The sequence below is a fragment of the Solea solea genome, chromosome 7, assembly GCF_958295425.1.
Source record: "Solea solea chromosome 7, fSolSol10.1, whole genome shotgun sequence".
Taxonomy (NCBI): domain Eukaryota; kingdom Metazoa; phylum Chordata; class Actinopteri; order Pleuronectiformes; family Soleidae; genus Solea; species Solea solea.
The window spans coordinates 15,435,815-15,463,345 of record NC_081140.1 but is presented as its reverse complement, the minus strand read 5'-3'; the positions used below and the strand labels follow the sequence as shown (position 1 = coordinate 15,463,345).

General features: G+C 41.9%; 1 protein-coding gene across 2 annotated transcripts in view; it reads right to left on the bottom strand.

Moving 5' to 3' along the window:
• Positions 1-3,820: 3,820 nt before the first annotated feature.
• The window catches only part of arhgap35a (Rho GTPase activating protein 35a), a 58,963-nt gene continuing 35,252 nt past the window's right edge, over positions 3,821-27,531 (bottom strand). For both annotated transcript variants that reach the window (XM_058633380.1, XM_058633382.1), the window contains exons 2-7: positions 22,866-26,703; positions 18,074-18,215; positions 12,377-12,454; positions 10,353-10,484; positions 8,759-8,864; positions 3,821-7,828 (exon numbers count right to left, since the gene is read on the bottom strand). In XM_058633380.1, coding sequence (XP_058489363.1) covers positions 7,339-7,828; positions 8,759-8,864; positions 10,353-10,484; positions 12,377-12,454; positions 18,074-18,215; positions 22,866-26,591 — 4,674 coding nt within the window. In that variant the 5' untranslated portion in view covers positions 26,592-26,703 and the 3' untranslated portion in view covers positions 3,821-7,338. The remainder of the gene's footprint in view (positions 7,829-8,758; positions 8,865-10,352; positions 10,485-12,376; positions 12,455-18,073; positions 18,216-22,865; positions 26,704-27,531) is intronic.

The following is a 27,531-nucleotide window of genomic DNA, read 5'->3' as shown; positions in this document are numbered from 1 at the left end:
AAAGGCATAGCATGTTACCTCGCGGACTGAATACAATTGCATGGCGGGCCGGGTGTGGCCCACAGGCCTCGAGTTTGGCAACTGTGATATAAACTAACCAGTGTCATTGGGCCCTTCTATGGTTTGTCTTGAGACACATCAACAGTACTACGATGTTACAGTCTACATTACTCTCTCCTCACTGGTTTGAGATGATCATTACAGATAATAAACGTGTCACTAACATCAGTGCAATAATTCTATGGAATATCTAAATATTTCCACTCCCACGTGTCTCAGCCACATTATGTCCATTGTGCATTTATATACAGGCAGTTCAAAAAGCTATCACTTTCGGGCTGGTCAATATTGTTCCTGGAGCATCGTCATCAATCGAGTTATCAATATGGAAATACCACAGTGACCCAGACATGAATCAATGACTCCTCCGGGAGCACAGCGAGGCCACGAGCCCTAAAATCATCAATGACACTCGGACAGTGTCTATTGATAAGAGCATTTCCACCTGTAGCAAGTAAACGCGGCGCAAATCTGAATTCAATACCCGCCGCCGCAGCTGCGAGACCCAAACCCAGAAAGACACGGTTGAGCGGAGATACGTGACTCGACTCAGCATAAGAACAAGTCTCTTCTTACTCTTCCTCCTCTTCTTCCTCTTCTTCCTCTTCTTATATACAGTAAGTCCCTCCTGTCTGACAAACAACTTTTCTCTCAACGCCACACAATGACTTCTAATTAATTATTTGTGTTTCTCCACCACCAAAAACAACAATAAAACCCACTCTGGGCCATAACCTCTGCAGTTTGAAGTTCACCTTCTCTGTCAGCGAGGGATTAACGCGTCGTCCCACTGTCTCCACATCCAACCTGGCTTTTTTTTTTCTTTCTTTCTTTCGTTCGTTCGTTCTTTCTTTCTTTCTTTCTTTCGTTCACAGATTAGGCCCAAAGCTTCACCTGTGTGCCTTCTTTACCCAGATACAGCAGAGCGGTGGTTGATGGGTAATGTGGGGCAAGTCCGCCTCCTAGTGGTGGACCTGTGTATGCACAAGGAGAAGGAGCAGCGAGCAGAGAAGAGCAACATCTCCGTGACATGAACATAAACCCAAAACATGTCATACAAAAAAAGAGTTGTCAGAGATTAGTGCATTTTAATAAACCTTTATCATTTGAATAAACTGTGGGCACTCTGAGAGCTCACTACTCATCAGGGTCATTCTTGTTTGTTAGGATGAACTTGTTTTTACACGCCCTGAACGTGGGTTTTATTTTCACCTCACACATAAAGTGTAAACATCTGTCTTTTTACATTTGTGTACAGTCATACACAGTGCTTCTGCCGCCCAAGAGCGACAGCTGCCCTAACTGCACAACACTGGTAATTATCAAAATCATCTTTTTATGTTTCTGTCATGGTTAATACATCCGTACGTAGAAGCTCTTTAAGTGAAATGATACTTTTTGTAATGCAAAAAGATAATTATTATTGTTATGCATGAATTTTCAAATGTATTGTTTTACAAAAAAATAGCAAAGCACATTGTATATTATATATATAGATATTTCTTGATTGAGGTGTCAAATTATGGTTATTTACGTGCATATTTATATTTATTTCTTAAGTTAATTAATGCCTGACTTCTCAGAGAAGAAGCCCAGTGAGTGAGTGAGTGAGTGGCTCCATTTTTGGTATAAAAATGGGAATTCAGTTTATTATTTGCCAAATAAATAACAATAACATTTTTAGTTTTTTTTGAAAGATTTCTAAAATATTTGTGTTTTCATATTTTTATGACAAATAATAAATAAGTTCTCCAGATTTGTTTGTGAAAGTCTGTGAAGCAAACAAATCACCAAATAAGGGAAACCCACATGAAATATGTTTTCTCCGTTGTCCGGTGTTCACACACAAAAATAATGCATCATTCATGTTCTGGTCCTCGCGTGTCCCTCTCCGAACAGGCAGCAGGCTGTTGCTGTCTACATTATACACTACTACTTCAAAAGGAAAGGAAAACAATCTGACTTGAACATTATCAGTAGCACCTCTTGTGTGTCAAAATGTCTGCTGTCCACCATCATCTGCAAATGCACTTGATGCCCTGATATGTCTCATCCTCACACAGCCAACATTAAGGATGTTTGACTTCCAATCAGCGCTCTCGCTCCTTCTCCCTCATGACACTTTGTAAAGGTTAGAGTTCGAGGGTCGTGCGTCCCGTGTGCACACAGCCCTGCCCTTTTCCTTCCCCATCAGCCAATCTTTTCTTTTTCTTCCAGTGCCAGAATGGAGAGATGCACTACAAAGGTCATGGACATGGATTTTCCTTTTTTGGTTTAACTCCATGAAAAGGTCAAACGAGGGCACCATGAAATGGCAGTGAGGCCTTCATGTCACCCTCTCAGGGACTGTGGTCCTCACATCACCCTCAAATGGCACAGACCGAGGACCGTCTCACAGGAACCCGGGAGGCTCCCGTGGGCTGCTGTGACCTCGTACTGTCCCCCCCGTGGCTCTGGTGGACAGAACAGAGAACATGTTGTGTTGAACTTTTTACACAGTTTTATAAACACACACCTCCGTAAGACTGTAAATACTTAAATATGAACAAGTATGAAGTATGAACAAGTACGTGTTAGTGTGCATTCAAACCATTGTCAAAATGAGTGCACACCACCAATTCAGCTTTCCCAGTATAGCGGCATTTAGATGTTGTGTTGCCGACAATCCTTTTCTTTGTTTCAAGTCAAGGCAGACAGAGGCAACAGCAACACTGTGCTAGTAAAGCGAGATAAATGCAAAGTATGAGTGAAAACACAAAGAAGTGAATTCTACAGCTCATAAAACATGAACACGTTTTTTACATCCTGGGGTAGATGTCATGGTCAGCAGTGGAGCAGACCGACCACAGACTGTAGCTTTATAGTAACCCCTCTTTACCATTGTCCATATAATTAAACAGTCTTGTATAAACTACCTAAAAAGTGATACTTGAGTAAAAGTACAAGTATCTTACCAGAAAATGACTTTGGTAGTTGAAGTCACTTTTTATAATATTACATAAGTAAAAGTATGACATTTACCGTACTTAAGTATCAAATATTATTTTCTGCTTTAAAATGTACTTAAGTTTTAGGACTAAAAGTATTAAAAAAGTGAGGAGTAAGGATGGCTCATGGTTGTGGGTTAAATTCCTGGCTGTGTTGTCTGTGTCCTTGAGCAAGACACTTAACCTCATGTTGAAGCGTGTGAATGGCAAAAAATGGTAGTGTAAAGCAACTCATCAAGACTAGAAAATCTCTATATAAAAACAGACCATTACCAACTCTTCTTCTTCTGATTTTATTTGGCAGTAATATAGGTTGCTAGAAATATTAATAACAAAGTATAGATATGTGAATTTTGTACTTTTTGTACACTATAATTAGGTGTGCTTAAGCAAAACAAGTATTTTATTGTGTAGTTTTCCATTTTATGTGTCGTTTCTCCATCACTTCATATTGTCATCGACTTAAATGCAATAGATGCCAATCTGTAAATGCACAATAACTGACAAGAAAAACCTGGAAACATGTTTTGACAGAAAAGAATATAAACACTTAGTTTTTGAAAAGTATCACAAACATCAATTTAGAAATTGCTTCTATGATTATTTGAAATAATTACACTGAAGTGTCTTCATACGTCAACAACACAGTGCAGAAAGCGAAGGGGTCTGAATCATTAAAGCCGCTGGGGTCGGACACAGCACAAACTGGATCAGGATTCCTGTATGTGCTCCAGGTGCCAGCTGAGAAATAAAAAAGACCAGAAAAACGAGAGTTTTACAAGATTTCATTTATTAACTATGATACAGATCACATAAGGCCTTGCTGTATACACCACTCCCATTTTAGACAAATTACCATACTCAGCAAATGACAGTTGTTGTGTTTGTTGTTATCGTTTCATTTTACAGTACTTCATTTACTTTTTTTTTTTTTTTTTTTTTTTAGATTTCCTTCCCCCGATCATTTCTTAATATTTCATCTTCTTTTTTTTTTTTTAATCATCTCTTTAAATAGTGAGAGTGGTGGCGCCCTCTTCCTTGGTGAGGAAGAAATCATGCACTATACTGGGCTGGTCTCTCAGTTGTTCACAAAGAAATTGTTAAAAAAATGCTTTGTATTATTTAATTATTAAAATAAAACATAAAAAGATTTTTTTTTTCTATCACCACCGACTAAAGGGCAAAGTGTTAGACCCCCTAACATACCAATAAACAACCATTTGAGTATAGTTTTGCTTGTTCCTCATTTTAAATTAACAGACATCTGTCACCATTGTTGCAAAAAGAAAAAGAAAGATAGAAAGAAAAGCAATGCAGCCACATATATCGCTGAACCACAGTCACATTTTTTTTATTCTATTGTTCAAATCTGTCACTTTGCTTCCCATCCCCTCCCTTGACCCTTTTTCCACAGTCTTTGGCTGCCTCACAGTCAGTTCAGTATTAACACATTAATATACATAGGGAACGCCACTGGCCCACACTGACACACAAGTACCAGTGGTCGCCGTGCTTCCTCCCTTCGTCTCCCAAATAATGATCCCATTCACCCCTTTGCTGCCTGTTCATCTCCTTCTTCTTCCCTTCCTCCCTCCCCCTCGCAGCCCTCCTCCTCTCTGAGGGTCAGTGTGTGGAATCTAGACAGCTAACAGTGAGCTAACAACCATGAAGAGAGCTGCATCCCTCTCCTTCATTTGTTTGGATCATGCTAATGGCCGTCTGCCAAGCACAGCTTGATTTGAGCCAAAACACTCACTCTCATACCTCTAAGAAACACACGCACGGTAACTAGGTAGGCTGAGAAAAGCTCAGTGACTGGTGAAAAAATGGTTTTATTTTTCCTTTTGGGCACAGAGAGGGCAATTTGTGGAGACATGCAGAGATGCAACCCAGTGTTGGTGAGCGTCGCCTTAAAATGTCGGACACATGAAAGTTTACACAAGCCCACTCTCTATCGAGCTCACGTAATCGCAGAGACACTTCGACGGCTCGGATCGGGGCTCAGCATTTCTCCTCGATCCCCATCCAGCTGGTTTCTATGGTAACAGCCGAGGCCGGGCCGAGGAATTCTGTGATGCTCCATTCCAGTCATGCAGACGGATGAATGGACTGTCTGTTCTGTCTACCGTCTCTCCCAGGCCCAAATGTCTCACTTGGATGGTGATCGACTAAGGGGGGAGGTTTGGTGTAGTGGTTACACTATTGCAAATTATATTTTAAATCGACAGAGAGCAGGTCTGAATCTGCTTTACATACGCATGATTTACTTGGTTTTAAGAGGACAGCATGATAAGGCCTAAAGCCATGATTGACAATTATTCTCAACACTAAAGAGTCTCCCACCCGTTAGAGTCTTGTTTCAAGTTCCTAGTTTCTGGCGAGTCATATTACATTGTGTCAAATCATCACATTCTCTTCGTGGAGGTGGTTCAACCCCTTTACAAATGGCCAAGTGGCTTTGGTGTCCACAGAGGAAGTGGAAACCAACAATGAAAAATAAAGAGGCAATTTCATTCATTGCGTGTCTTAACCTACTGCTGTTTGGCCAGATGCTTTGTAACTACTGAGCCTGGTTGTACGTCATCTCATCTGATCTGCGACAAATTAAAAATGGGTTGTTGATCGGTTATTGACACACTGACACAAAAAGAGCCGTTAAGTCAATTTTGCCACAGAGATAAAATTACAATGATTCAAGATAATTGCACCCAGAAGAAAATGAGATGCTACAAAAAACAACTGTGGAAAATGGTGCTACATCCATGCAGGAGTCGAAGTGAGGTTATGGCTGCTATACTCATTTCTACCTCTAGATGTCAGTGGTGTGCTCCGAGAGACAGAGAGAGAGAGTGCAGAGAGACAGAGAGAATTGACAATAAAGTGAATGGTGGCTGTCATGTCATGGCAGCTCCAGTTTAAAATGTGCCTTCAAAGTGCTCAGAAAAGTGCTTTTTGAACAAGGTCCATGCGATGAAACCTGCAGCACAGACTCACTTGTAAAACCACCACAGTGTAAGAGAAGCAACATGAAAGGTGAAGGTCCAACTCTGGGATTAATCCCACTAGTCACCTAATATAAGAAAAATCAGGAAATATAAAAACCCATGGAGACAGCCATGTGCAGACGCGCACACACACACACAGAAAGCCATTCATAGACCGATGGGCTCAGGTTCCTGCGTAACTTCTCCAATGAAAGACAAAATAAAAAGCACATTTTGACAGCAAGAAGGTGAACGTAGAACCAAGACTTAGACTAACTGGAGAGTTCACTCTTTCGCTGTTAGTTTACAAGGACATGGCATGAGGTCAACGCTCAAACTATGAGACAGAGCAAACAGGAGAATGGGAGGTGCCTTCCCAGAATGCCAATGGTGTAAGAGCACCCAGAATCCTTTGCTGCAATCTGCTGCCCAGCAGATCTGGTCGGTTGAGATTTTTTCCCCTGTGCTTGGCATTTTGCCTCGGCTGAAACGGGTTGTGTGTGTGAGAGAGAGGTTGACGGACAGGAATGCGAGAGCACTGAACGACCTGCTGAGTGAGGAGAAACATGTTTCTCTCGTAAGTCTTCTTTGTACAGTGGTGACATAAACACGCACACACTGGACCCCCTCTCTCTGCTCCACCAGCCACAGCCTCCAGGTAAGGTACAGCAGGTGGGTCAGTTTGCAAAAATACATGAGCCGGCCCCCAAAATTCCCAGCACAATTGGGAGGCTGGGAGATGGAGGAGAGCAGCTGTCAGAGGCAGACTGGCCACTGGGTGTTTGTGTCAAGTGTGTGTGTGTGTGTGTGTGTGTGTGTGTGTGTGTGTGTGGTGAAGTTATCCCAACATAACATTAAGTTCATATTCCTCCTGCACTTTACTTCCCTCCCTGAGTCCCTTTAGCAGTTACAGGCAACATCTCTCACTCATCGTTGCTGTGTTTAGGTGTAGGTTTTCTATAAGGCATGGAGAGAGACTGTGGGATAAAGTGGCGAGAGGAGAGAGAAAGCTCATACTGCCAGTTCAGAGGCTCTTCAGGTTTCCCCTTTTCTGCCTTGTGTGTCCATTTTTTCTGAAAAGCAACAGAGACTCAAAGGCCCCCTTTATTCTTCCAAACTTGTAGGTTTCTCCCTGTACATACTGCATCTCACTCAATCTCTCCCAACTTCTCCTGTTCCCATTTCAATGCATCTTCTTCACTTCCTTCCCAAACTTTAGAATCTCTCTTTTGTGAATCATTAAACCTGTGTGAATCTTGTCATCTTCTTTGTTTTTTCTTCTTCTCGTCTTTCCCTTGATCCCTGGTTCACAGCGTGTGTTGTTCTGTGGGTGGGTGATGAGGATGCAGGGAGGGCGGCAGCAGCGCTGGCAAAGGGGACTGGGGAGTAGGAGGAGGGGAGCGGGGTGGGGACTGATGCTGATGGTGGTGGTGGTGGTGGTGATGGTGATGGATGGGGGGGCCATAGTGCGGAATGACAGGCGGGGTCGCAGGGAGGACGTAAGGAGTCGGGGACGGAGTCGGAGAGGATGAGTAGCCTCCAGCCATGCAGGAGTAGGCAGAGGTTCCTCCGTAGGAGGAGAGCGTAGAGGTGGGCGAGCCAGGGAGGCCGTCGGCCAGTGGTTGATTGTAGAAGAAGTACGCACACTGGTGGATGAAACTCTCAATGATTGTCTGGTAGGTGCGAGTGGCAGTCAGGGCATCCATGGTGGTGAAGTCTGGTCTCATCAGTGTGGGCCAGAAACAGATGGACAGGTTCTCACTGGTCATCAGGTTGAACTTGTTGTTCTGATTCACCCTGGCAAAAACACACAAAAAAGTGAAAACCATTGACCACAATTCAAAATTTGATTGATCTATTGCTCCTGGAACAAAATAAAGTCACAATGAGCAAATTTATGCAATATGTTATGTTTTTGACTATTTTTAAGGCCCTTTCTGTGACACCTGTAAACATTTGAATGGGCAAACTATACATTCTAAGAGATATTTGATTATTAAAATGAATAGCCTCTGGGAATGACGGATCAAACAAGAACAGAAAATCATAGTGATGCAAAGATAGCGTAGATATTTTGTGAGTGTAGCTTTGAATTATTGCATTTTAAATAATTCCGTGACTCAACTTAGAATTGCTGTGAGCTACATGCTAACACGTGAACATGCTCAGGGTCCATGCTGATGTTTAGCAGGTATTGTAGTTTATCTGGTTGACAGACTAACATTTACGCATTAGCACAGAACAAAAGCTGAGTCTAAGGGAAAATGGTTTATTTATACAGTATATCAACAAAGACTAAAGTGGTGAACCTGCAAACCAATGTTGCTACTCTCAGAGCAATATGCTAACATGATTAAAATTGCTACTGCAAAGCATTCATTTAATTTACCCTCGAGTCTAAACATAGACATCCTGTCTATTTTACAAGTCCATGTACTACTTTTGGCTTGGGACACCCGACGATGAAGCAGAAAAAGGTTATGGCTATATTTTGGACAAAAATCACGAGTAGCCGAATCAAATAATGTGTTTCCCTTCTTAGGCTGCGATGGCTTTTCCAAGCAAAAGAGGGAAAACTATGTTTTTATAAGACATTAAGATAACATATACAAACAGAAGTGATAACTACAAATCATGACTCAACATCTACTCCGTCAGAATGTCACCAACCAGTGGTGTAGTCAGCATGGCTGTCAAAAGCCGTCTCTGACCCGATCACTCACTCACTTGTTTAAGTGGCTGGCGACATATTTGAAGACCTCGTAATTTTCCTTGGGGAAGCGGCGCAGGATGTCCTTCATCGTCTGGAAGCGCTGCTCCCTATCGTTGATCTCTGGATGGTGGCAGAGGAGAGAAGAGAGATGATAGGTTAGAGGGGGGAAGAGAGTGGCTGAAAGGGAAGATTAGGGGAATCACAGTAAAAGATGTTAAGGGAGTGAGAATGGCGAGTAAAGAACGATGAGGAGGCTCAGCGGGGGCAGTGAAGAGGAGACAAGAGAGCGGGGAAGAGCACAGTGAAAGCACCTGGACTCGACACTCAAACGATCAGTGCAGGTCACGGTGATTTCATCTTACAAAAAGGTACATATTTCACACATTCCAGTGATGAAAACACACACATACATGTGATTTAAAGGACTCCATACTGCAGTTCTCAGACAAAAAAGACCTTGCACATTCCAGAGGAGAAACATACCTCACATCCACCCTGCACAGTGTCCTACAAAATACAGCAACACACACAAAAAACACACACACAGTATTGGGTGTGTTAAGCCTGATGGCAGCACAGAGTGAGTCAGAAGAGCTGACGTCACCAGCTAACACAGTCCATCCTGTGTGTGTGTGTGTGTGTGTGTGACTGAGAGCAGCAGTGAGAACAGCAGATGTTCTCCTCCACATCACAAACACGATTTACAATCAGGGAATTGGAGTGTGTATTCCCTCAATGAGGTCAGTCTGGATCAAAAACAGATTTGAGGAGAATGACTTCACACAGGCCCACTTCCTCTTGCTATACATCCATCATCAGTAATCATAACAAAACTAACTTCCTGCAGCTCAATTAAAGTAATGCTGCCATGACAACATCCAACAAAATCCATCCGCCCAAGATTATTTTCTGAACATTCCCTTTTCTCCACCTCTCATTCTGTAACAAATTATATGCTGAGCCAAACGTGGTGTTTTTTATTGCTTGTGAAAGCTCTCTTGAAGTTGTCTTTACCTCCACCGCACTTTCTTTTCTCACTCTCTCCTCTCTTCATCTGTTGCAACACAGACCACAGGAGCTTTGTCATGTCTCTGTCACAGCTGAAGGGTCTCGCTGCGGCCATTAAAATACACATTCACGTGCAGAGTTTGGAGAGTAAAGCAACCTTGCAGTCCCTGGGGCATAAATCTCTCTGGCGACTAAGCTATGCCTTAAATCTGCATTCTGACAGATTACGCGACACAAAAACAGAGAGGTGTTGAAGAGTGCGGGCGTGCCCTCATTTATCTAAAATATGACTCTTCTTATGACTTCATTAGACGACCATTATCCACAGCCTCCATCATGTGGAAACATCCCTGCATCCTCCGGCTTAAATCTCTGAATACCCCGCCCCCCCCCCCCCTTCCTCCTGCCTCTGCCACCTCCTCACCAAGTGGCAAATCCAATTCTCCCCATGGATGGATTTGGATTGTTAGAGTTTTGCTTGTTAGGTTGAAGAAAAGTTCCGATAAAGGGAAGAGGATTTCAGGCAAAATCCAATACAACTCGGGTTTTAGTGAACAGCGCTGCCCACATCCCTCCCTCATGTAGCACCCCAGGACTTACTGAAGGCCTCCACCAGCTCTCCCTGCATGTTGTAGGGCACCAGAGGCTCAGGCAGCTCGGAGAAGAAAGCCTTCATGGCTCCTGCTACTGTGTTGATGGTGAAGTCCTTCTCCACCAGGTCCAGGTTATGGTCTAAACAACAACAAATGGGCATTTGAGACATAATATTTTTACAAACACACACTGTTTAAACTGTGGAAACATAAAGATTTAATTCTTAGGAAATATAGAAATTAAGTAAACGTTATAGATGCTACCACATTTGTTTTTGCATATTCAAAAAAAAAAAACCACACACATGCTCAACTATGCTTGCTCGCACACAGGGTATAAGGTGTAATAACAAAATACTCACTTAAAAATACAATTGCTAAGTTTACGTTCAAAAAGTGTAGTGCGTAACATTTAAATAATGTTTGAACACTTTTGTTTGAATGACTTCACATAATTATTTCATAATTATGTGAATCCTGCTGCAAAAAAACAAAACAAAAAAACAAACGTTCAGCAATTCGACAGGCTTTAAAAACTTTAAAGATTTCTTAGATGTAAATGTATATTTTCTTAGTTCATGTTTGAAACTGCTTTTATATGTTTGATTTGAAGTCCTTATAGACAATGTTGCACATCAATAGAAAGGACTGTCGATGCAGTTATTGGATGGATTGATTGATTTATTAGTTAGTTTCAGTTAAAATAAAAGTAGAATGAATCATTTGCGGTGGGTGACACAGCCTAAAATAGCCAAAGAGAGCAAAACTACTTGTGCCACTCGTGTCTGTGCCTGCGAGAGAGTGAGAGTGTGTGTGTGTGTGTGTGTGTTTGTGTGTGTGTGCAAATGGCTTAATTAAAAAGTCATTTCCTGAGAACATTTACTTTACAATGTCAGTATGTGCAGATAGAAGAAGCAAATATAGATAAGGTTAGAGAGCTCTTGAGCAGTATGAGAGGGTCTACCACTTTGGGAGCTTCCAAAGTGTGGTGCTTCCGATGCCGCTTTCTGCTGCAATAACTTATCTTAATCTTCAGCACAGTGATCAAGTGCCATCTTCAGTAAGACTACGAGACACCTGTGCTGCAGTTTCACCTGTAATTGTCTTGTCACATTGGCCCGAGGCTCAGAATAATTCAAAGCAGGGCTTCAATTCTGATTACCTGAGCGGGATTAAACCTCAGCCAGGCGTGTGCACACAGTACACATACGTGCACACTCACGGGCCATCTTGCTCTGCTATCTATCTCGGCAGCGACATGCTTCATTAAGCAAACCAATCTGGAGGTAATTAACTGCCCACACCAGGCAGACATACACATTGGGAGCATTTGTGAGTACACACACACACACACACACACACACACACACACACACACACACACACACACACACACACACACACACACACACACACACACACACACACACACACACACACACACACACACACACACACACACACACACACACACACACACACACACACACACACACACACACACACACACACACACACACACACACACACACACACACACACACGAGCAGGTACATGACTGAGGAGGCTGATCTACAGTCTACAAGGAAGCAGAGGCCAATTCCCTTGGTAGAATTAACATTCCTTGGTTAATTAAGAAGGTCCAGGTTTGTTATAGATAGAAGTACACATACAGTACACACACACACACTCATGGACTTTCCTTCAAACGCAACGTGTAAATGTATACTGGAAGCAAGAATGAAGAGGTAGACATGTATTTATATGTTTTCTGCAAACATATTTTGAGACAAAACATAATCATTAAGAATGCTTCCCCTCAGAAATGTTTCTCTGCTTCACAAAATGTTGTTTTCTGTCCATAAAGAAATTTAAAACCACAATTAACTAGTTTCACTCAAAAGCAAAACTCATTTGGTAGGTATCTGAGATTTATCGTGACAATAATTTATATCAGCTTAACCTTTTTATTGTAATAATATTTTTTGGAAACATGTCCTGCCATGACGTAGAGTATGAAGAAGAACGCACCTTGGTCAAATTGTCGCTGCATGCCTTCCATCTCTGCCTTGTTTCCACTGACCCTGTAGATGCCCTCTGTGCTCAAGCCTGGGGAAGAGAGAGTGAAGGAGAAAATGTTATTAGCTCAGTGTCCTTTTCATGGATTTCATTTGCCACAAATATCAAATTATTTAAAGTAGCTACTTAATAACCATCACATTTGACATACTCTGAGGTGCATAGAAGAGCTGAGGCAGCAGGGCTACTGCAGGCTGCTTTAAACATTTTCTTCCTACTGTATATCCCCTTTCATCTAAACACAATATAGGCACTATTTATTAAACCTGTAAAGCACTCCTGCAGGTTTGCTAAGAGCCCACTGGTGCACTGTAACAAACATGGGTTACTTTAATTTCTGCCATTTTAAAAAGGAGAGTGTGGAGACCATGTGTTTTTCTCCTAAAATGTAATTCAGTCATACCACTTACTCAGAGATCCGAGACATTCAGCTGTGTATCCATATGTTCTTAATGTAGCACTTTGTAACAGGAAATTGGAGAAAATCCACACCTCTAAAACTGGACCTATGTAATGAATGTGTTCCTATTTAGAGATGCAGAACAGTCCCACTGATAGCAGCAGAGTGGAAGAGGAAAAACCAGGTGTTGTTTTTTACTGAACGCTGTCTACCTTTCTGTTTCCCTCACTTCCTCTTTGAAAAATACATTTTTTTTAACCAAGTATTGTATGGCTAATGGTAGGTCCAGTGGTGTACAACTGGGATGAATCAGTAAGTTAAATATTAAGGATGTATGTTTGATTTAGTTACCTTTCAACCAACAACCTACTATATTCTGCAATCTCATCATACAATGTGAGTGACATTACTTCAATGTTTTTAACAACTAACTAAATAACTTTTTTGTGACAAATACTGACCACCTCCCAACATATTTCATCTTTGTATATTTCCCTTTCTGGACCCTTCTGTGCATATGCAGCCTTAGTAAATACACATCAAACTACCTTAAATGAATTGTGGTGATGCATCATTTTTCTTCCCTCATGACATTTTCCTAACGAAGGAAACATCCACACATAGATAGCTGGTGTGAGTGAATGCTCGATTCATTTTGCTTCATTAATACTTTTTTTCCCAGTATACAAAAAGATAAGGTTTCACCTCCCACCCTCAACTCCCTCTTTGCTCACACTGGTGGCAATCAAGGGAGACAAAGAGCAATCCAGAGAGAATGGGGGAGATAGGGAGTGGCAGAAAAAGAGGGAGAGATAGAGAGAGGCAGGGAGGAAATGAGAGAGCTCTCAGTCAAAGCACAGAGCATCGATCCTCCTTCTTCTACCAATCAATTATCCACAAAAGCTTTTCGAGCCAGACACTAGAAAAACAGGGATGGGATAGATAGGGAGAGGGGAGTAGTGTAGCAGTGGCGGGGGAGAGAGAGTGTGAGAGAGATGGGGGAAAATAAGACAAGCACCCATGGATGAAAAAAGATAGGAGGTGAGTGCAAAGACACATAGGAGTTGGGGTCAGAGTGATAAAAGTGAGAGTGGGGGAAAAAAAAAAGGATTAAGATAAGGAGGGATACAAACAAGGGTAATATGCTTATATTACCCTAGTATTACAGTACAGAACAGATGAGGGGTCGGAAAAGAGTGATAGAGTCGGGGGAAGAACAGTCCAGCACGAAAAGGTTGTTTCTCTTTCGAGACAGATGGCAGCATGCTCTTCCTTTTGGTTCAAACACCGAAGGAGCACTTCCTGGGGTCAATGTAAATACGAGAACTTCCTGCAACAAACAAACGCTTCATCTGCATCCTCTTTTTTCGCCCTGGTATAATATTTACAGATAACTTTATTTTCCTGTAGGCCAAGGGTTTCAAACTCAAATGACCTAGGGGTGTCTAGTTTGGTCAGTAAGGGGCCGGTCAAGTGAAAAAAAGTCCAACTTTCTGAGAAAAAGACATTGAAATAATATTATTAATGATGATAGTTCACATAATTTCAATTAATTTCAATTAAAAAGCATACAGAAATAACTCATAACTTGATATCAAGTGGCAGGCGGCATGAAATTGATTGGGGGGCCGCATGTTTGAGACCTCTGCTGTAGGCTATTATCCATCAATATTTCTGTATATGTCACTGAAAAAATGCAATTAAAGTTACTGCACAGCTGTGCTGCTGCAGCACGTTCCTTTTTTAACAACATCCCAGCTGATCATCCAACATCAGCTGAGACCCCAACATTTCTCTGGGTTCAGCAGCCAAGAGGCTGACTTCATAGTTTACCATGGAGACAGGCAGTCGCTGGGTGCTGCCCTTTACGTTGCTATGGAGGCTCCTACGGCCAGCAGCTATGCCTGCACACGCTTAAACACATTCATCACCTCGGCACCTAAGAGCAAAGCACACTGAGGCTACCACTCCTGGGACAAAGCCAGAGCTGAGGAGAGATAGCAGCAGTCTACCGTGGATTGATTTTACACAGTTGTTTTTTTTTTTAACCCACACAAACCCAGAAAGCACATTTAAAACCTAAAATACATTCCTATTAATCTTCAGGACAAAAGGCTGAGTTGTGAAGCATGAATGAAAGCAACTAAAACTTTGGGAAAGAAAAAATATATGCAGCTTGACAGAATTTTGTTTTCTTTACACACACATTCAACACAAATGCAAGTATGTATGTATATGTATATATATATATATATATATATATATATATATATATATATATATAAAGTTGTTGTCTGCTATAGTTGTCTATAAGTTGTCTACTATATATACACATATACACATACATACATACACATATACACACACACACACATATATACACACATATATATATATATATATATATATATATATATATATATATATATATATATATATATATATATATATATACATACATATACACACACACACTCTCAATGACATTTTGTAAGAATACAGACAAATTAACTCAGAGTAATTTTGTTCAAGGGGGGAAAAGGGAAGGATGTAGGTCAAAGCTGCAGGTCCAGGATCAGCCACACGACGTCACTCATAATCACACACTACAATGTCAGCGCTGCATGGCAATTTCCTGTGAGTGTCATTGCATGCACATATTGTACACACAGATACGGGATGAGTTAAGTCTGACTTGCAGCTACTTCATACGAAAATAAATAAGCTGTTGCAACTCATTCCTCTCCTCCAGTCACTATCATTTCTTGTTTGCGTGTCTGCCATTCTCTACAACATGAGTTGGTTTGTAAATAAGAAATAATATAGTTCTGCACACTTAGGGCTAGAAATAACAATTCTTTTCACAAGGTTACAGTTTAAGCAGTTTAATCTATGAAAGGCAGAACATTGTGTAAAAAGATAGGGGTGTTTCACAACATCCTCAAATGTTTGGGATTTTTTGTCCATAAAACAAATGTATTCAGTTTACAGTCACAGAAGTGCAAATAAACCAGAACATATTCACATTTAAAAAGCCAATCTCACAAATGTGTTTATATTTGATGAAAAACTCACTCGTATAAATGTATCAGTTAAAATAAATCATTTTTCAAGCAACACCACAAGTCATATACAAAAGAGCAGAGCCTAAACGTTACTAACTGACTAAAACATACCCCGATACATACACAAATACACACTCACCGCATGCTGACAACAGGAAGGGGCGAGAGCAGAGAAAGTGGGGGAAGGAGGTTGATGAAATATAAACGGAGAAAAACAATTGTGGTTGGGAGAATTGAGAGAGGGCAAAATTGGACAGGAAAGAGCAAAAATATGGGTTAGGTAGTCAATGAAAGAAATCAAATCTGACAAGTGAAGGTACTTGGAGAGACAGAGAGAGAAGGATGAGCACAACAGGAGAAACAAGGACACACAAAGAAGGGGGGGGAGGATTAGGAGAAATACTGAGGGGGTAAAAAGTGAAAAACACCTCTGAAGAGCAGACACACACATACACAATTTGTACAACCATATATTCCAACTAGTTCTCCTTCATCCAGAATTAACTGCTATGACTGCTTCAGTTAACATCTGAACAGCTAAGGTGAAATCTGACAGGATGCCTTGTTATCTAGAGTTTTGCCCCTACACTCCTACACTGAGAATGCAGTAATCCACAAGCACAGAGTCCAGAATCAGGACACAGATTACAGTGGAATGCACCGGCATGTCAGTAAGCAAGGGGAATATTTTGACATACTTGATTCAATGCAATGCATTACCTTTCAGACAAGCATTAAAGTAAAAAAAACAGGATAACAAGCAACACCACCATCAAGTCCTCTGTAGTTTTCCTGGAAATGTTGACAGACATGGTTTACTCTTAGTTTTACTTTTACGATATTTGGTGTAAAAATGCTACAAAAAAGGTTGTATTTGTTGGATGTCACTCTTGTTAAGATTCATTGCCCTGCATTATCCAACTGCTCTACTTCTTCTCTACCAGCAGGCAGCCACACCGACATTATCCTGAACATCTTGGGATGGCCGTGAACACCATGATAAGCTGAATTCATTAACTCCGTGATGATGGCAAGCTGCCAACATTCACCACGGTTCACCTCAGGGATGGTACTTTTCTTGTTTGTTGCTTCTAGCTGTTCTTTACCAACAATCCAGCAAAAAGTTTTATCAGTTCACATCACAAAAAAAAAGTGTCACGGAGTAATTTGGCAAACCTCCAGTCTTTCAAACGGGGGTTGGTTGGATTATTTGAGACCTAAAGCTGCTGTTGATTTCCAGAGGAATTTAAGGGTTCATTTGTGGAACATGTACGAAGGATATGGAAGAAATTGAATATACTATCCATCAGTATGTTTGTAAGAGTGTGCTTTAAGCAAGGGGATTGTTTTATGGAGGCTGCCATCTTAATCCAGGTTTCTACCACAGCCCAAAAAGATCAGCCAGAATGTGCTTTCAAGGTGTTGATGAGAACCCTATTTCTACAATCCCGGTTAAAGCCCAAGCAAGAATAAGCATATGTGTTTTAATATCTATACACAGGCATTAACCCCACGCTAAGTCACGTTGGGTTTAGCGTAATCACTAGTGGCAGCATGAGAGGCAAGCTGGTATGGGAGGGGGGGCATGTGAACTGCCTGGCAGGAGGGTAACATCTGGGCAACAGGGTACCATGGTTTGAAAAAGCTACATAATCACATCTGTGCTCCCAGTACTCGCAGAGAGGAGAGGAGAGGAGGTTGTCAATGATTGGAGGCAACAGACTGAAAACCTGTTCACTCCACACCATTAGCTTACACTTACCGTAGTTAAGGTTTATCTGTAGTGTTTTTGGTAAAGTCACATCACCACTAACATAAAACACCATGACAAACCTGTCTGTTTTTTGCTTTTGAATGCGGCACAGATGACTCATTCTAAAGCACAAATACTGTGACTGTAACCACAGGCAACGTAAACTGCCATAATCTGCTTGATGCCATTTCTTGGAACAATTTGGGAGTTGCCACTAAAAAACACTTGATAATTATCTTCATGTAAGGAGCATTTTCACAGTTATTTTAACCTTAGTTTTAAAAACGTTCTCAATAAAAGAGCAGATGCATGTTCACGTGTACAATGACTCAATGTCTGCGTTTGATGTCAGGAGGATGACATTTAAAGCAGGTATCAAAGATACAAAATCAGGATGTCAGTGGTCTAAATGACTCGAGTGAGACTCTTACCTGTCATTTCAATAAAGCGGATGCACTTCTCAATGAAGACAGGGATTGGTCTTTCAAGGGAGACCACGGTGGATAGTGGCATGCCAAAGTAGTTGCTTTCAATGGGTTTTGAGATGGAGTGCCTGGGCTTGGGTCGTGGTTTCTGGGGAAAACATTTAAAGAAAGAAACACCTGATTAATTGGAGGATTCAAAAAGTAACATTTTATATTTATGACACTGCTGGCACAGGCACATGTTCCCAAAATAACACTATGCCTACAGGGAATGTAATTGAAACAACTCAATTTAGATGGGAAAGACTATCACCTTGCTTTAAAATGCCCGTTTAACAGTTGTACCAACACACCCATCGAGCACATTCCTCCAAACCTTAAACTGATAAGTAATCATACATCCCAGTCTTAAACCCTGTTTTGTAGAGAGATATATATATATATATCAGCTGCTGTCTCTTCATCTTTGCCCTTCTTTCTTTGGCATTCTACTGCATTTTTCTTTTACTTTCGCTTGCTCCCTCTCTCTCTGCACTGCAGTTCTCAGATAATCAAACACCTTAAGTTCTTGTTTAATTACTTTTAACCCTTGTTATTCTCCTGTTAAGAGACCTCTAATACACTCGTGAAACATTCCCTGCCTGCCTCCTTCTGGCCAAGGCATCAGCAGTAATTGTACAGTCTTTTAATGGTCTTGAGTGGGAAAGTTTTGAAGGCCCCCCAAGGCCTGGATCTCTAGTAGGTTTGTAAGCCTCCCGAGGCTCTGGCCAGGCAGGAAGGTAGTCAGGCAAGGCTGCATGCTTGACTGGGCACATAGACTGTAGGTGCAGGCCTGAGACACAGGCAGGAGTGCTCATTAGATAGAGGGAGCTCAGCAAGCCCTCTACTCCGGATACTGGCCTTGCTGCTGCACATTCAAGGAAACAAGCATGGAAACACTAATTAAGACTGGGGTGCTCGCCCAAGCTTTTTTTGCACTTCTGAATATTTAGAGGAATAATTCTGTGATCCATCTCATTTTACCGCAGGCTCAATATCGCCATGCTATCATTTTTTATGAGGTTTCTACCAAACACAGCATGAGCAAAACATCTGCAGCCCCATAGTACAGGATAATATGTAGATGTTAAAAATACATCATTATCTTTGCATATGAGGCTTGGTGAAGAAAACTGCTGTGATAAATGTTCTAACAGCGAAATTCTTGGCTCTAGTTGAGAACATTACAATGTGCATTGTAATGTTCTCAATTTTAGTAAATGTAGTAGTTATTATAGTTCCCTTTTTTGTTTAATATTTAATTTAAAATTTAAAAATGATCCAAAATGATTTGTATTTGATCAAATTCTATCCCAATTCACTACTATATTTACAGTTACTGAAAGCCACATTATGTTTTTCTTTTACTCCGCTAGAAGAGCTTAAAAAGGCTGAGCATCTGTCTATGACTCATTTCATATTGTTTCAAATAGACGATATTGGTTTTGCCCTATAAAATCCAGCATGACTAAGGCTAAGGTGTTTTTCTGTACTAAGATCTGGGAAAAGAGCACTACTACTTCTATGAGGTGACTCAGCAACACTGACTGGCTTACTGGAAGAGTCCACACTCCATTCAACAAAACTTCCAATGATGAAATATGTAGGTTAAAGAATTGCAATTTCCCAGCAAGACAGTTACTGTTTCCCGTTTATCTTTCCCTTACGACCCCACATGAGTGAATTCCTAACAGAACCTCCTTCACAAATCACTCTGAGCTACCTCCCCCACTGTCGTGCCCAATCCTTCTGTAACACTCCCCATCAACTCTCACACACACACCGACACCAATACACTTGTAGGGTTTAGTTCAGGATCTAAGCATGAACTGTACAAGTGAGGTTTGAGTACATGTGTTCACAAGTGCACAAAAACCCACGCATATTTAAGTGAACTGAGTGGCTAGTAATAATAGACACAATGTTACCAGACTTGCTGCCAGCTTGTTTATTTTTAAGTCCAAGTGACATCTCATGGTCTATTTATGTCTTATCACACTGACTGTGTTGTGTATCTCTGTTCAGCACACTCTCTCCCTTCTCTCTGTCAACCATTTTTCCTCTCTTATTTTCATCTACCCCTGCAGTTTTGCCTTCTGGCCACTCCACGGAGTTGCTGACTGAGAAAGGACACGTTGCCAGCACTACGAAGACAAAACAGACCTCTACCACAAAAGACAAACAAAACATTTCCTTAATAATAACATAGGGACAACATGGTGTGCATTTACATACACTTTATGATGTAGAATGCTGAAAAACAAAACCACAATTCCCTCTCCACTAAAAAAATAAATAAAAGAGGTCAATCCTTTCTAACACAACTCTTACTTCTTTTTCTGTTTACTTATTTCTTGCATAAGGACACTGGTCTGGAACTAGGTGAATGAAAAATGTGAGGCATTCCTCTTACTGCCTGAGGAGGTTTGAAAGCTGTAGGGGAGAGAAAGAGAGAGAGGGGGGACATTTCTGGCCTTTCACTGGGGGACGGTGGTACAGAAACATAGGTCATAGGTCAATGGCTGTGGTGAAATGGTTTTAAAATGGTATCAGTAAGAACTGGCAGATAAAATTATAATTCTCATGACATAGATACATTAACTGCATTTCATTTTCTGTCTCAGACAGCTGTTTTATTTTTAAATTTAGATTTGGCATATGTATTTGGTCATCATAAAGAGATAGAGATACAATAGATTTACTAATAAGGATATTTTGACTGGTTGGTTGACAGTACTTAGTAACAAGGATGGTGTTAACAGAGCATAAATCCAAGCCTTCACTCCAGAGCCAACTGGAAATCTGACTTGTGGCTAGTTATTCATCAAAGTTCACACAAACAGTAATGGCTGGTTCTATACCGACCCATAGTCACTCACTGCTACACTTCTCCAGTGATCACATAACTCAATAACATGTCATCCTGGGGGGATTTCAGTCTGCAGGAGATTGACAATTGGCTTTTATCTTCGAGACAACTGCTTAGAAAACAGGTGATGGAACTCGATCACTTAGTTACAAACACAAGTAAGCCATAATGTCCTGTTATGTGGACATCCAGATCACAGAACCTGCTGTAGGGCACAAATCAGTGGTACTAATTAGAGTAGTGATGAGGACACTGATCGGAATTAAGCTGGCTTTAATTTTCTCGGAGGATTTGTTCTAAAACATGGCTTAAAATGTGTTATGTGATACTTTATTGATCCCTCATTCGACTTGCTCCCCTCTGAGTACAAGGTCAGGGCACATCGTTGGGTAAAGTCAGTGCTACTGAAGCTACACTTCATAACTATAGAGACTGAGCTGTTCAATTCTGTTGGTAGTCTGAAGTATAAGCAGTTAGGAGCTGTGTGATCTGATAGCCTTTACACAGGTACTGAAGAGACAGGGATATCACAGCTGAGTGTGTGAAAACAATAACCACCCCCTCTTGTTCCACCCAACTGACAGCCACGGTAATTATAACAGACACACATGCACAACATATGCAGCTATAACTCCTATTCAGCAGGCAATTCTGTGCCTGTCGCCATGTAAATGAACAGCATGCCAGGCTGATAAGCCTAATGGTGTCAGGTCAAATGTATCACAAAAACACATCTTAGGGACAAGCACAGAAACAGAAAGGGATGCAGCAGACAGGCTGGAAAATTAGTGAAAGTAGAGATACTGGTTCGCCAATAAAAAAGAAAAGGAAAGGAAAGCACTGGAGAGAATGAGAGTGAGAGAAAAATCAAGTGTGAAATGAATATGAGAAGCAGAAAGTATGAATCAGTGAGAAAGGAAGACACGCTGTAAATAAAACAGAATGGAAGGAGGGGAAAAAATGAAGCAGCACTACATTGCTGATGACAGTAAACAACATCGGCTTAATTAACTAAATGACACTGTTGTTGATCACTGGATCAGTGATGCAACTGAATCCTTTGGCATTTATGTTGTCAAAGGGCGCAGTGAATGTGCCATTGAGACAAGAAGCCATAAAAGAAGCGAGGCTGGAGCTAATGTGATTCCACCTTTATGTTCTGTAGATTACAATTAAGGAGTGACAGTTTTATTTAAGTACATGACGCCTGTGCTGTGATTCTCTCGTTTGCTCATTACTACTACCAGTAACAGCATCTACCAGTAACAACATCTGGAACAGCAAGAATGTTTACATTAGGTTGTATCACTCTTTATGCACCACTATTATAATTATTGTTATTATTATTACAATAATAATAATAATAATAATAATAACAACAATAAGATGGAGGTTGACTCTTTCAAAATCTTGGAGAATGTGAAATATAATTATTTCAGCTTTAATAAACTGGGAAATATGAAGCAACTATGCATATACATACATAAAAGTGCATAAGCAGATGTAATGGTGTGTATATTGTGCCTTTGTCCCTATTCATTTACATTCCTGCCTTCTGGTTTAGAAGTTTAGTGGCTAAAGCCTCTTTTCCTCTGATGATCTGGCTAATTAACAGAGCTCCCACAGAGCTGTCAGAAATATGGCAGAACAACTTACAGTATGTTGATGAGTTATTTCTCAAACATGGTGATTATATAGTTATACCACCATAGCAAATAGGGGTTGAATCTAAGCCAGAGATCAATACTGGTATCTATGGACATTTTATCCATTATGTGCAAAAATAAATACCTGCACATGCATACCTTAGTGAGTCATTGATTGCTTAGATACAGATAACATGAAGCACTCTTCTAAATTCTAATTTGTACCATGAAAACACATACTAACCTTTGTATTTCTCCGCAAGCTTTTCAGGATATTTCTCCTTTTGGGGTCTTCGTTCTCCTCGATGGAGTTGTCCTTCTGGGCTCCATCATCCTGGCTAGCCTTGGGTGGACCCCCCATCTCATCATCACTGCCTATTGAGAAGCTTGTTCTAAAACTACTGAACTTGCCAAGTCGTTTAGATCTGTCTCTGTAAAGTTTTGGCTTTATTCCAATGGCAGACAATTTTCTCCTCCGCTCCAGTGAGCTGCTATCAGCTTCACTGTCTGAACCATTCCCACCAGCACTCCCATTTGCATGACCCTTGTTGGCATTGCGGATGGTGATAATTTTGCCTTGTGTGCTGTCATGGGGGACAGAGTAAATAGTCTCCTCCTCTGTGAGTCGAGGTTTGCTCACAGCATCCATGGGCTCGGCGTAGTCTGAGGGGTCATAGCCACCCTCGCTACCTGGTGCCCAGGTAACAGCTTGGGAGCGGCGGTTGGGGCCACCTTGATGGTCCATGAATGGGCTGAGGTTAACCTTACGCACAGGCTTGGGCTTTACTTGAGGAGGAATCTTGTTGTTAAGCTTGCTCTCAAAGGTGCTAAGCTCAGAAATGACAGAGGAGGTATCACTTGAATCCAAATCTGGCAACTTGAAGCTTCCTAAGTGAGAACACAGACTACCATCATCCCTCAGGTTGGGGTAAGGTGGTGATGCGTCGATATCCTCCTCCGAGTCCATAAGAATGTTAACTGGACTGGGTGAGCCACAGCGAGGGCTGATGCTTTCATTGGTACATGCCTCAGCCACATGATCATACATGTGTGTTGCCTCAACAATAGTGCGCTTCTCTACAACATCCTTGAGGAAGGTCTGAAAAAGGTCTATCTTATGAAGCCCCCCAACTACCCCACCATGTCCACATATTACTGTGTTAAACCTAGCCTCTATTTCACGTGCCAGTTCATCTCCCTGACTCACTTGCTCCTTAGCTGACTCTGAGTCTGACAGCTCCATCTGACTCTCCCCTACAGCTAACAACTGGACTGGGATGATGTCTTGGACCTCACACAGGAAAGCACATAATGTCTCCATAGAGGCCTTGCGCCGAGCAGAGTAAACTGCAATGTATCCATGGACTAGTCTGGTTTTGCGGAGGGAGAATGTGGAATGGAAAGAGAGTAGTGACAGCTCAATATTCTGCCTCTGACCTCCTATACTGAGATCCAGCATAATGGAGGTGCCACTGCTAAGAGTAGAGGCAGGACGACAATGCTGGGGCAACAGAAAGGGAGCAAGGAGCTGGTCTAGGTCGTACGTATCTCCACACATCATACACATGACTATCTTCAGGTCTGCCTCTAGGACTGGCTGGGATTGAGAATCTCTGAAGGCAGAAGATGGAGGCAAGGGGGGAGAGCTGCTCCCTATGCTTCTCCTTGTTTCTAAGAGGCCCTTCAGTATCTGGTTGAGCTGCTTCTCGCCGACATTGCGTGCATACCCCATACCTGGAGAGGCAGGGTCTAAGTATGTACACTGCAGCTTTCCGGCCATCTGCTGTCCTTGTTGAATAAGAGTCTGAGCTGTCTCCCCCCCAATATCCCCTATGGATCCTACCCCCCGCTTGGTGACCAGTAGGAGGGACAGTGGAAGTTGGGCTAAGCTGTTTTCCCGTTCCCTTCTGCTTATAGTTGACTCCCTGAGTTTCTCTAGACTCTCGACAACATAAGAGAGGGATTCCTTTGAATTGTACAAACATAGGCAACCATGGGGTGTAAAGGTTGGTGTATGGAAGGAATTGACTGGTAGACGTACATTGCCCTCAATCGGACGTAGTGTTAATTCATACATCTTGCCATCTAACACATACCGGTCATCACTGGTGCACAAGGCTCTTATCTCATTTGCCATTTCCCTGGCTAGGCCATCTTTACCTAGGATGACAAGATTTATCCGTTCAGCCCTCCCCCCCTCTAGTCTTGAAATGTCTGATGATGGGTAGCGGGTAGGGAAACGGGAGGCCAGTATCTGTTCTATTTTACTGTCCACACAGTGTGGGCTGTTGGGACAAGTGTCCTTTGTGGGGTGGTAGACAAAGTGGATATGTTTCAATACCAGGGCATCCCTTTCTGCTTGCAGCTTTTGCAGGGCTTTAAACCTTTGCTCCTCACCCAACACCTCCTGAATGGCTCCCATTTTCTCTTTACTCGGCTTTGCATCCACTTCCAGCTCATAAAAGAGCTCAGAGTATTCAAGAAGAAGTTCCTGAAAGTCTTCTTTTGCTCGGTCAATGATTTCCTTCTGGTGTTTGTTGTAGATATCCAGATATTCAGCCTCTTCCAGCCAGTGGTAAAATTCTTCATTCATTATGAAGCTTCGGGCCTCCTCCCAGGGTTTCCCTGGTGTGATGAAAGGAGAGACACTTAGTTTCTCCTTGAACTCCCATCTCATCTCAGCCCGTTTACGCTCATTCCTTAGCTGCTCCAGGTGGGTCTCATAGATATATTCAGCTGCAGGGGTCTCCAGAAGGTCCTGGGGGATTCGATCATCGTCCATCTTATCAATGTGTGGTGTGGTCTCCCAAGGGGTGTCATCTAAAACCACAAACCACTGAGAGAAATCTCTCTTTGTCTCAAGGACTTTCTGGACTCCAGACCAACTTAGGTGGTCTATCTCATCCAGCTCTGGCAACAGTACAGACAGGGCCTGTGGTAGAGTGGTTAGATAGGCCTTCCTACGTTTCTCTATATGGTCTTGTTTGAGTCTATGTACATGCTGTTGGAACAGCTTCTTGGCTTTAGCTGTCCCCTCAAGAAAGACATAGTCCTTGTACTCATGGGCAGACTGCATGCGACGACTGACACTGGGCCATGATTCATTGTGGTTATTCACAATTCGGTTGACCAGCCACTCATAGCGGTCTTTGGCTGAGGCAATTTGTTGACTCTGCTGTTTCAGTGCCTCAAAGTAAGGGATAATTTTGGGCTTTCCCCTACCTTTGTCTATTAGCTGAACCAGTGTTAGAAAAGCTAGGTCAACATTGACATTTGAGCGTGCCGATGTTTCTACCACCTGTAGGTTTTTCTTGGCAAGGGCAAAGGTATGAGAGTCTTTAATATAGCGCTCAACTCCTTCATCACATTTGGTCAGAACCAGTACCACAGGTTTCTTCGTTTTGGCTAGCTGGTTATACAGGTTGGTGACAAACTTCATCTGGTCCTCAAAACTACGGTTCATACCCCTGCTAACATCAACACAGAGAAGGAAGCCATCCACCATTAGCTTGCCTTCGGGCATCTGTTTCTGCTCAAAGTCCTGCTCCAGCCCCAGCTGATCTGTGCAAAAGTACATCAGCTTCTCAGCTGAAGCCAGCTTGGTAGAAGCTGCCCTCTTGATGTAAGGCTGGAGTGCAGTGCTTCTGTGAGGCTGAAATGTTTGATCATCAATGAACTCTGTCTGCTCCACCACATTCATACGGCATTCTGGCCCCTCCTCCATGGTCCGACCAGCCTCTCCCCAGAACAGGAAGTGGTCATTGTTCACCACACGTCCCCCGAAGTCACTTGTGCTGAGAACAGAGGTGTGGTCTAGGTAGAAGTCATCTGCACTCGGCCGGACAAAGCGGTTACACAGGCAGGATTTGCCTACACCACACTGGCCCTTCTCCTTCTCTGTGCCGGACAGCCCAACCACGACCAGGTTGTAGATGGGCGCCCGCACATCTTGCTTTTTGGCCATCATCATCGCTGGCAGAGGCTCATCCTGCCATGTTGGCCACTAGCTCTAGGGAGAGGAGGTGGCTACCGAGGAAGGAGGGTTTCCATGCAACGGGAGTTTATTGGGCTGGAGACTGACCCTGCATGATAGAGATAGAAAGATAGATAGAAATTGAGAGAGAGTGAGATGGAGAGCAGATATGATTAATGAAAACAATTTAAGAAAATACATTCCATTTCAATCACAGGTTTTATCATTAGAAAGTTATTGTGTCTCTCATCGAGGTTCCTACGACGTGCTGTAAATAATGTTGAATCTGTGATCCTATTTTTGCAGTGAATGTGTCCTGAAGAGATTGAGGTCAGTGGCAAAGCTGCTGGAATACTGCATATTAATTAAAACAGCTGTAGCTTAGTGAAAGCATTTACATTTTAGATTACACAAGTGCACAGTTACACTGGCTACCCTCCACATTATAACCCCATGTTTGCTGAGACTCTATGTGTTTTAGTTAATATCTGATATCTAATAGTTTGGTTGGTCATCTCACTGCCAGCAGCAGTAAAATAAAGTTGTGTAGGTTTTTCACAAAAAACATGCACACACACAAACACACCACCACTTTGAAAAATAAATGAAAGACATATACAGGAAGATGAAAGGAGATAAATGTTCCAGACCTAAAGTTACTAATTGGCGAACTAGGGAAAGCCATCTGAATTTTAAAAGGCTGCACTGCATGTTGGCTGACTTGTCTCCATCAAAAATATGTTTTCTCTGTTCCCCACCAAATAGCCCTGCACAAATGGATCATAGTTGGCTGACGTATCATTACTAATATCTAAATATGTAAAGCAGATGCAACAATTTTGCTGGAAATAGCACGTGCACCAAAAACACACATGGCAAAAATTAATTAATGAGTGTGAAGATGAGGAGTTTGACATGTTTTTTAATAAAAAAAAGG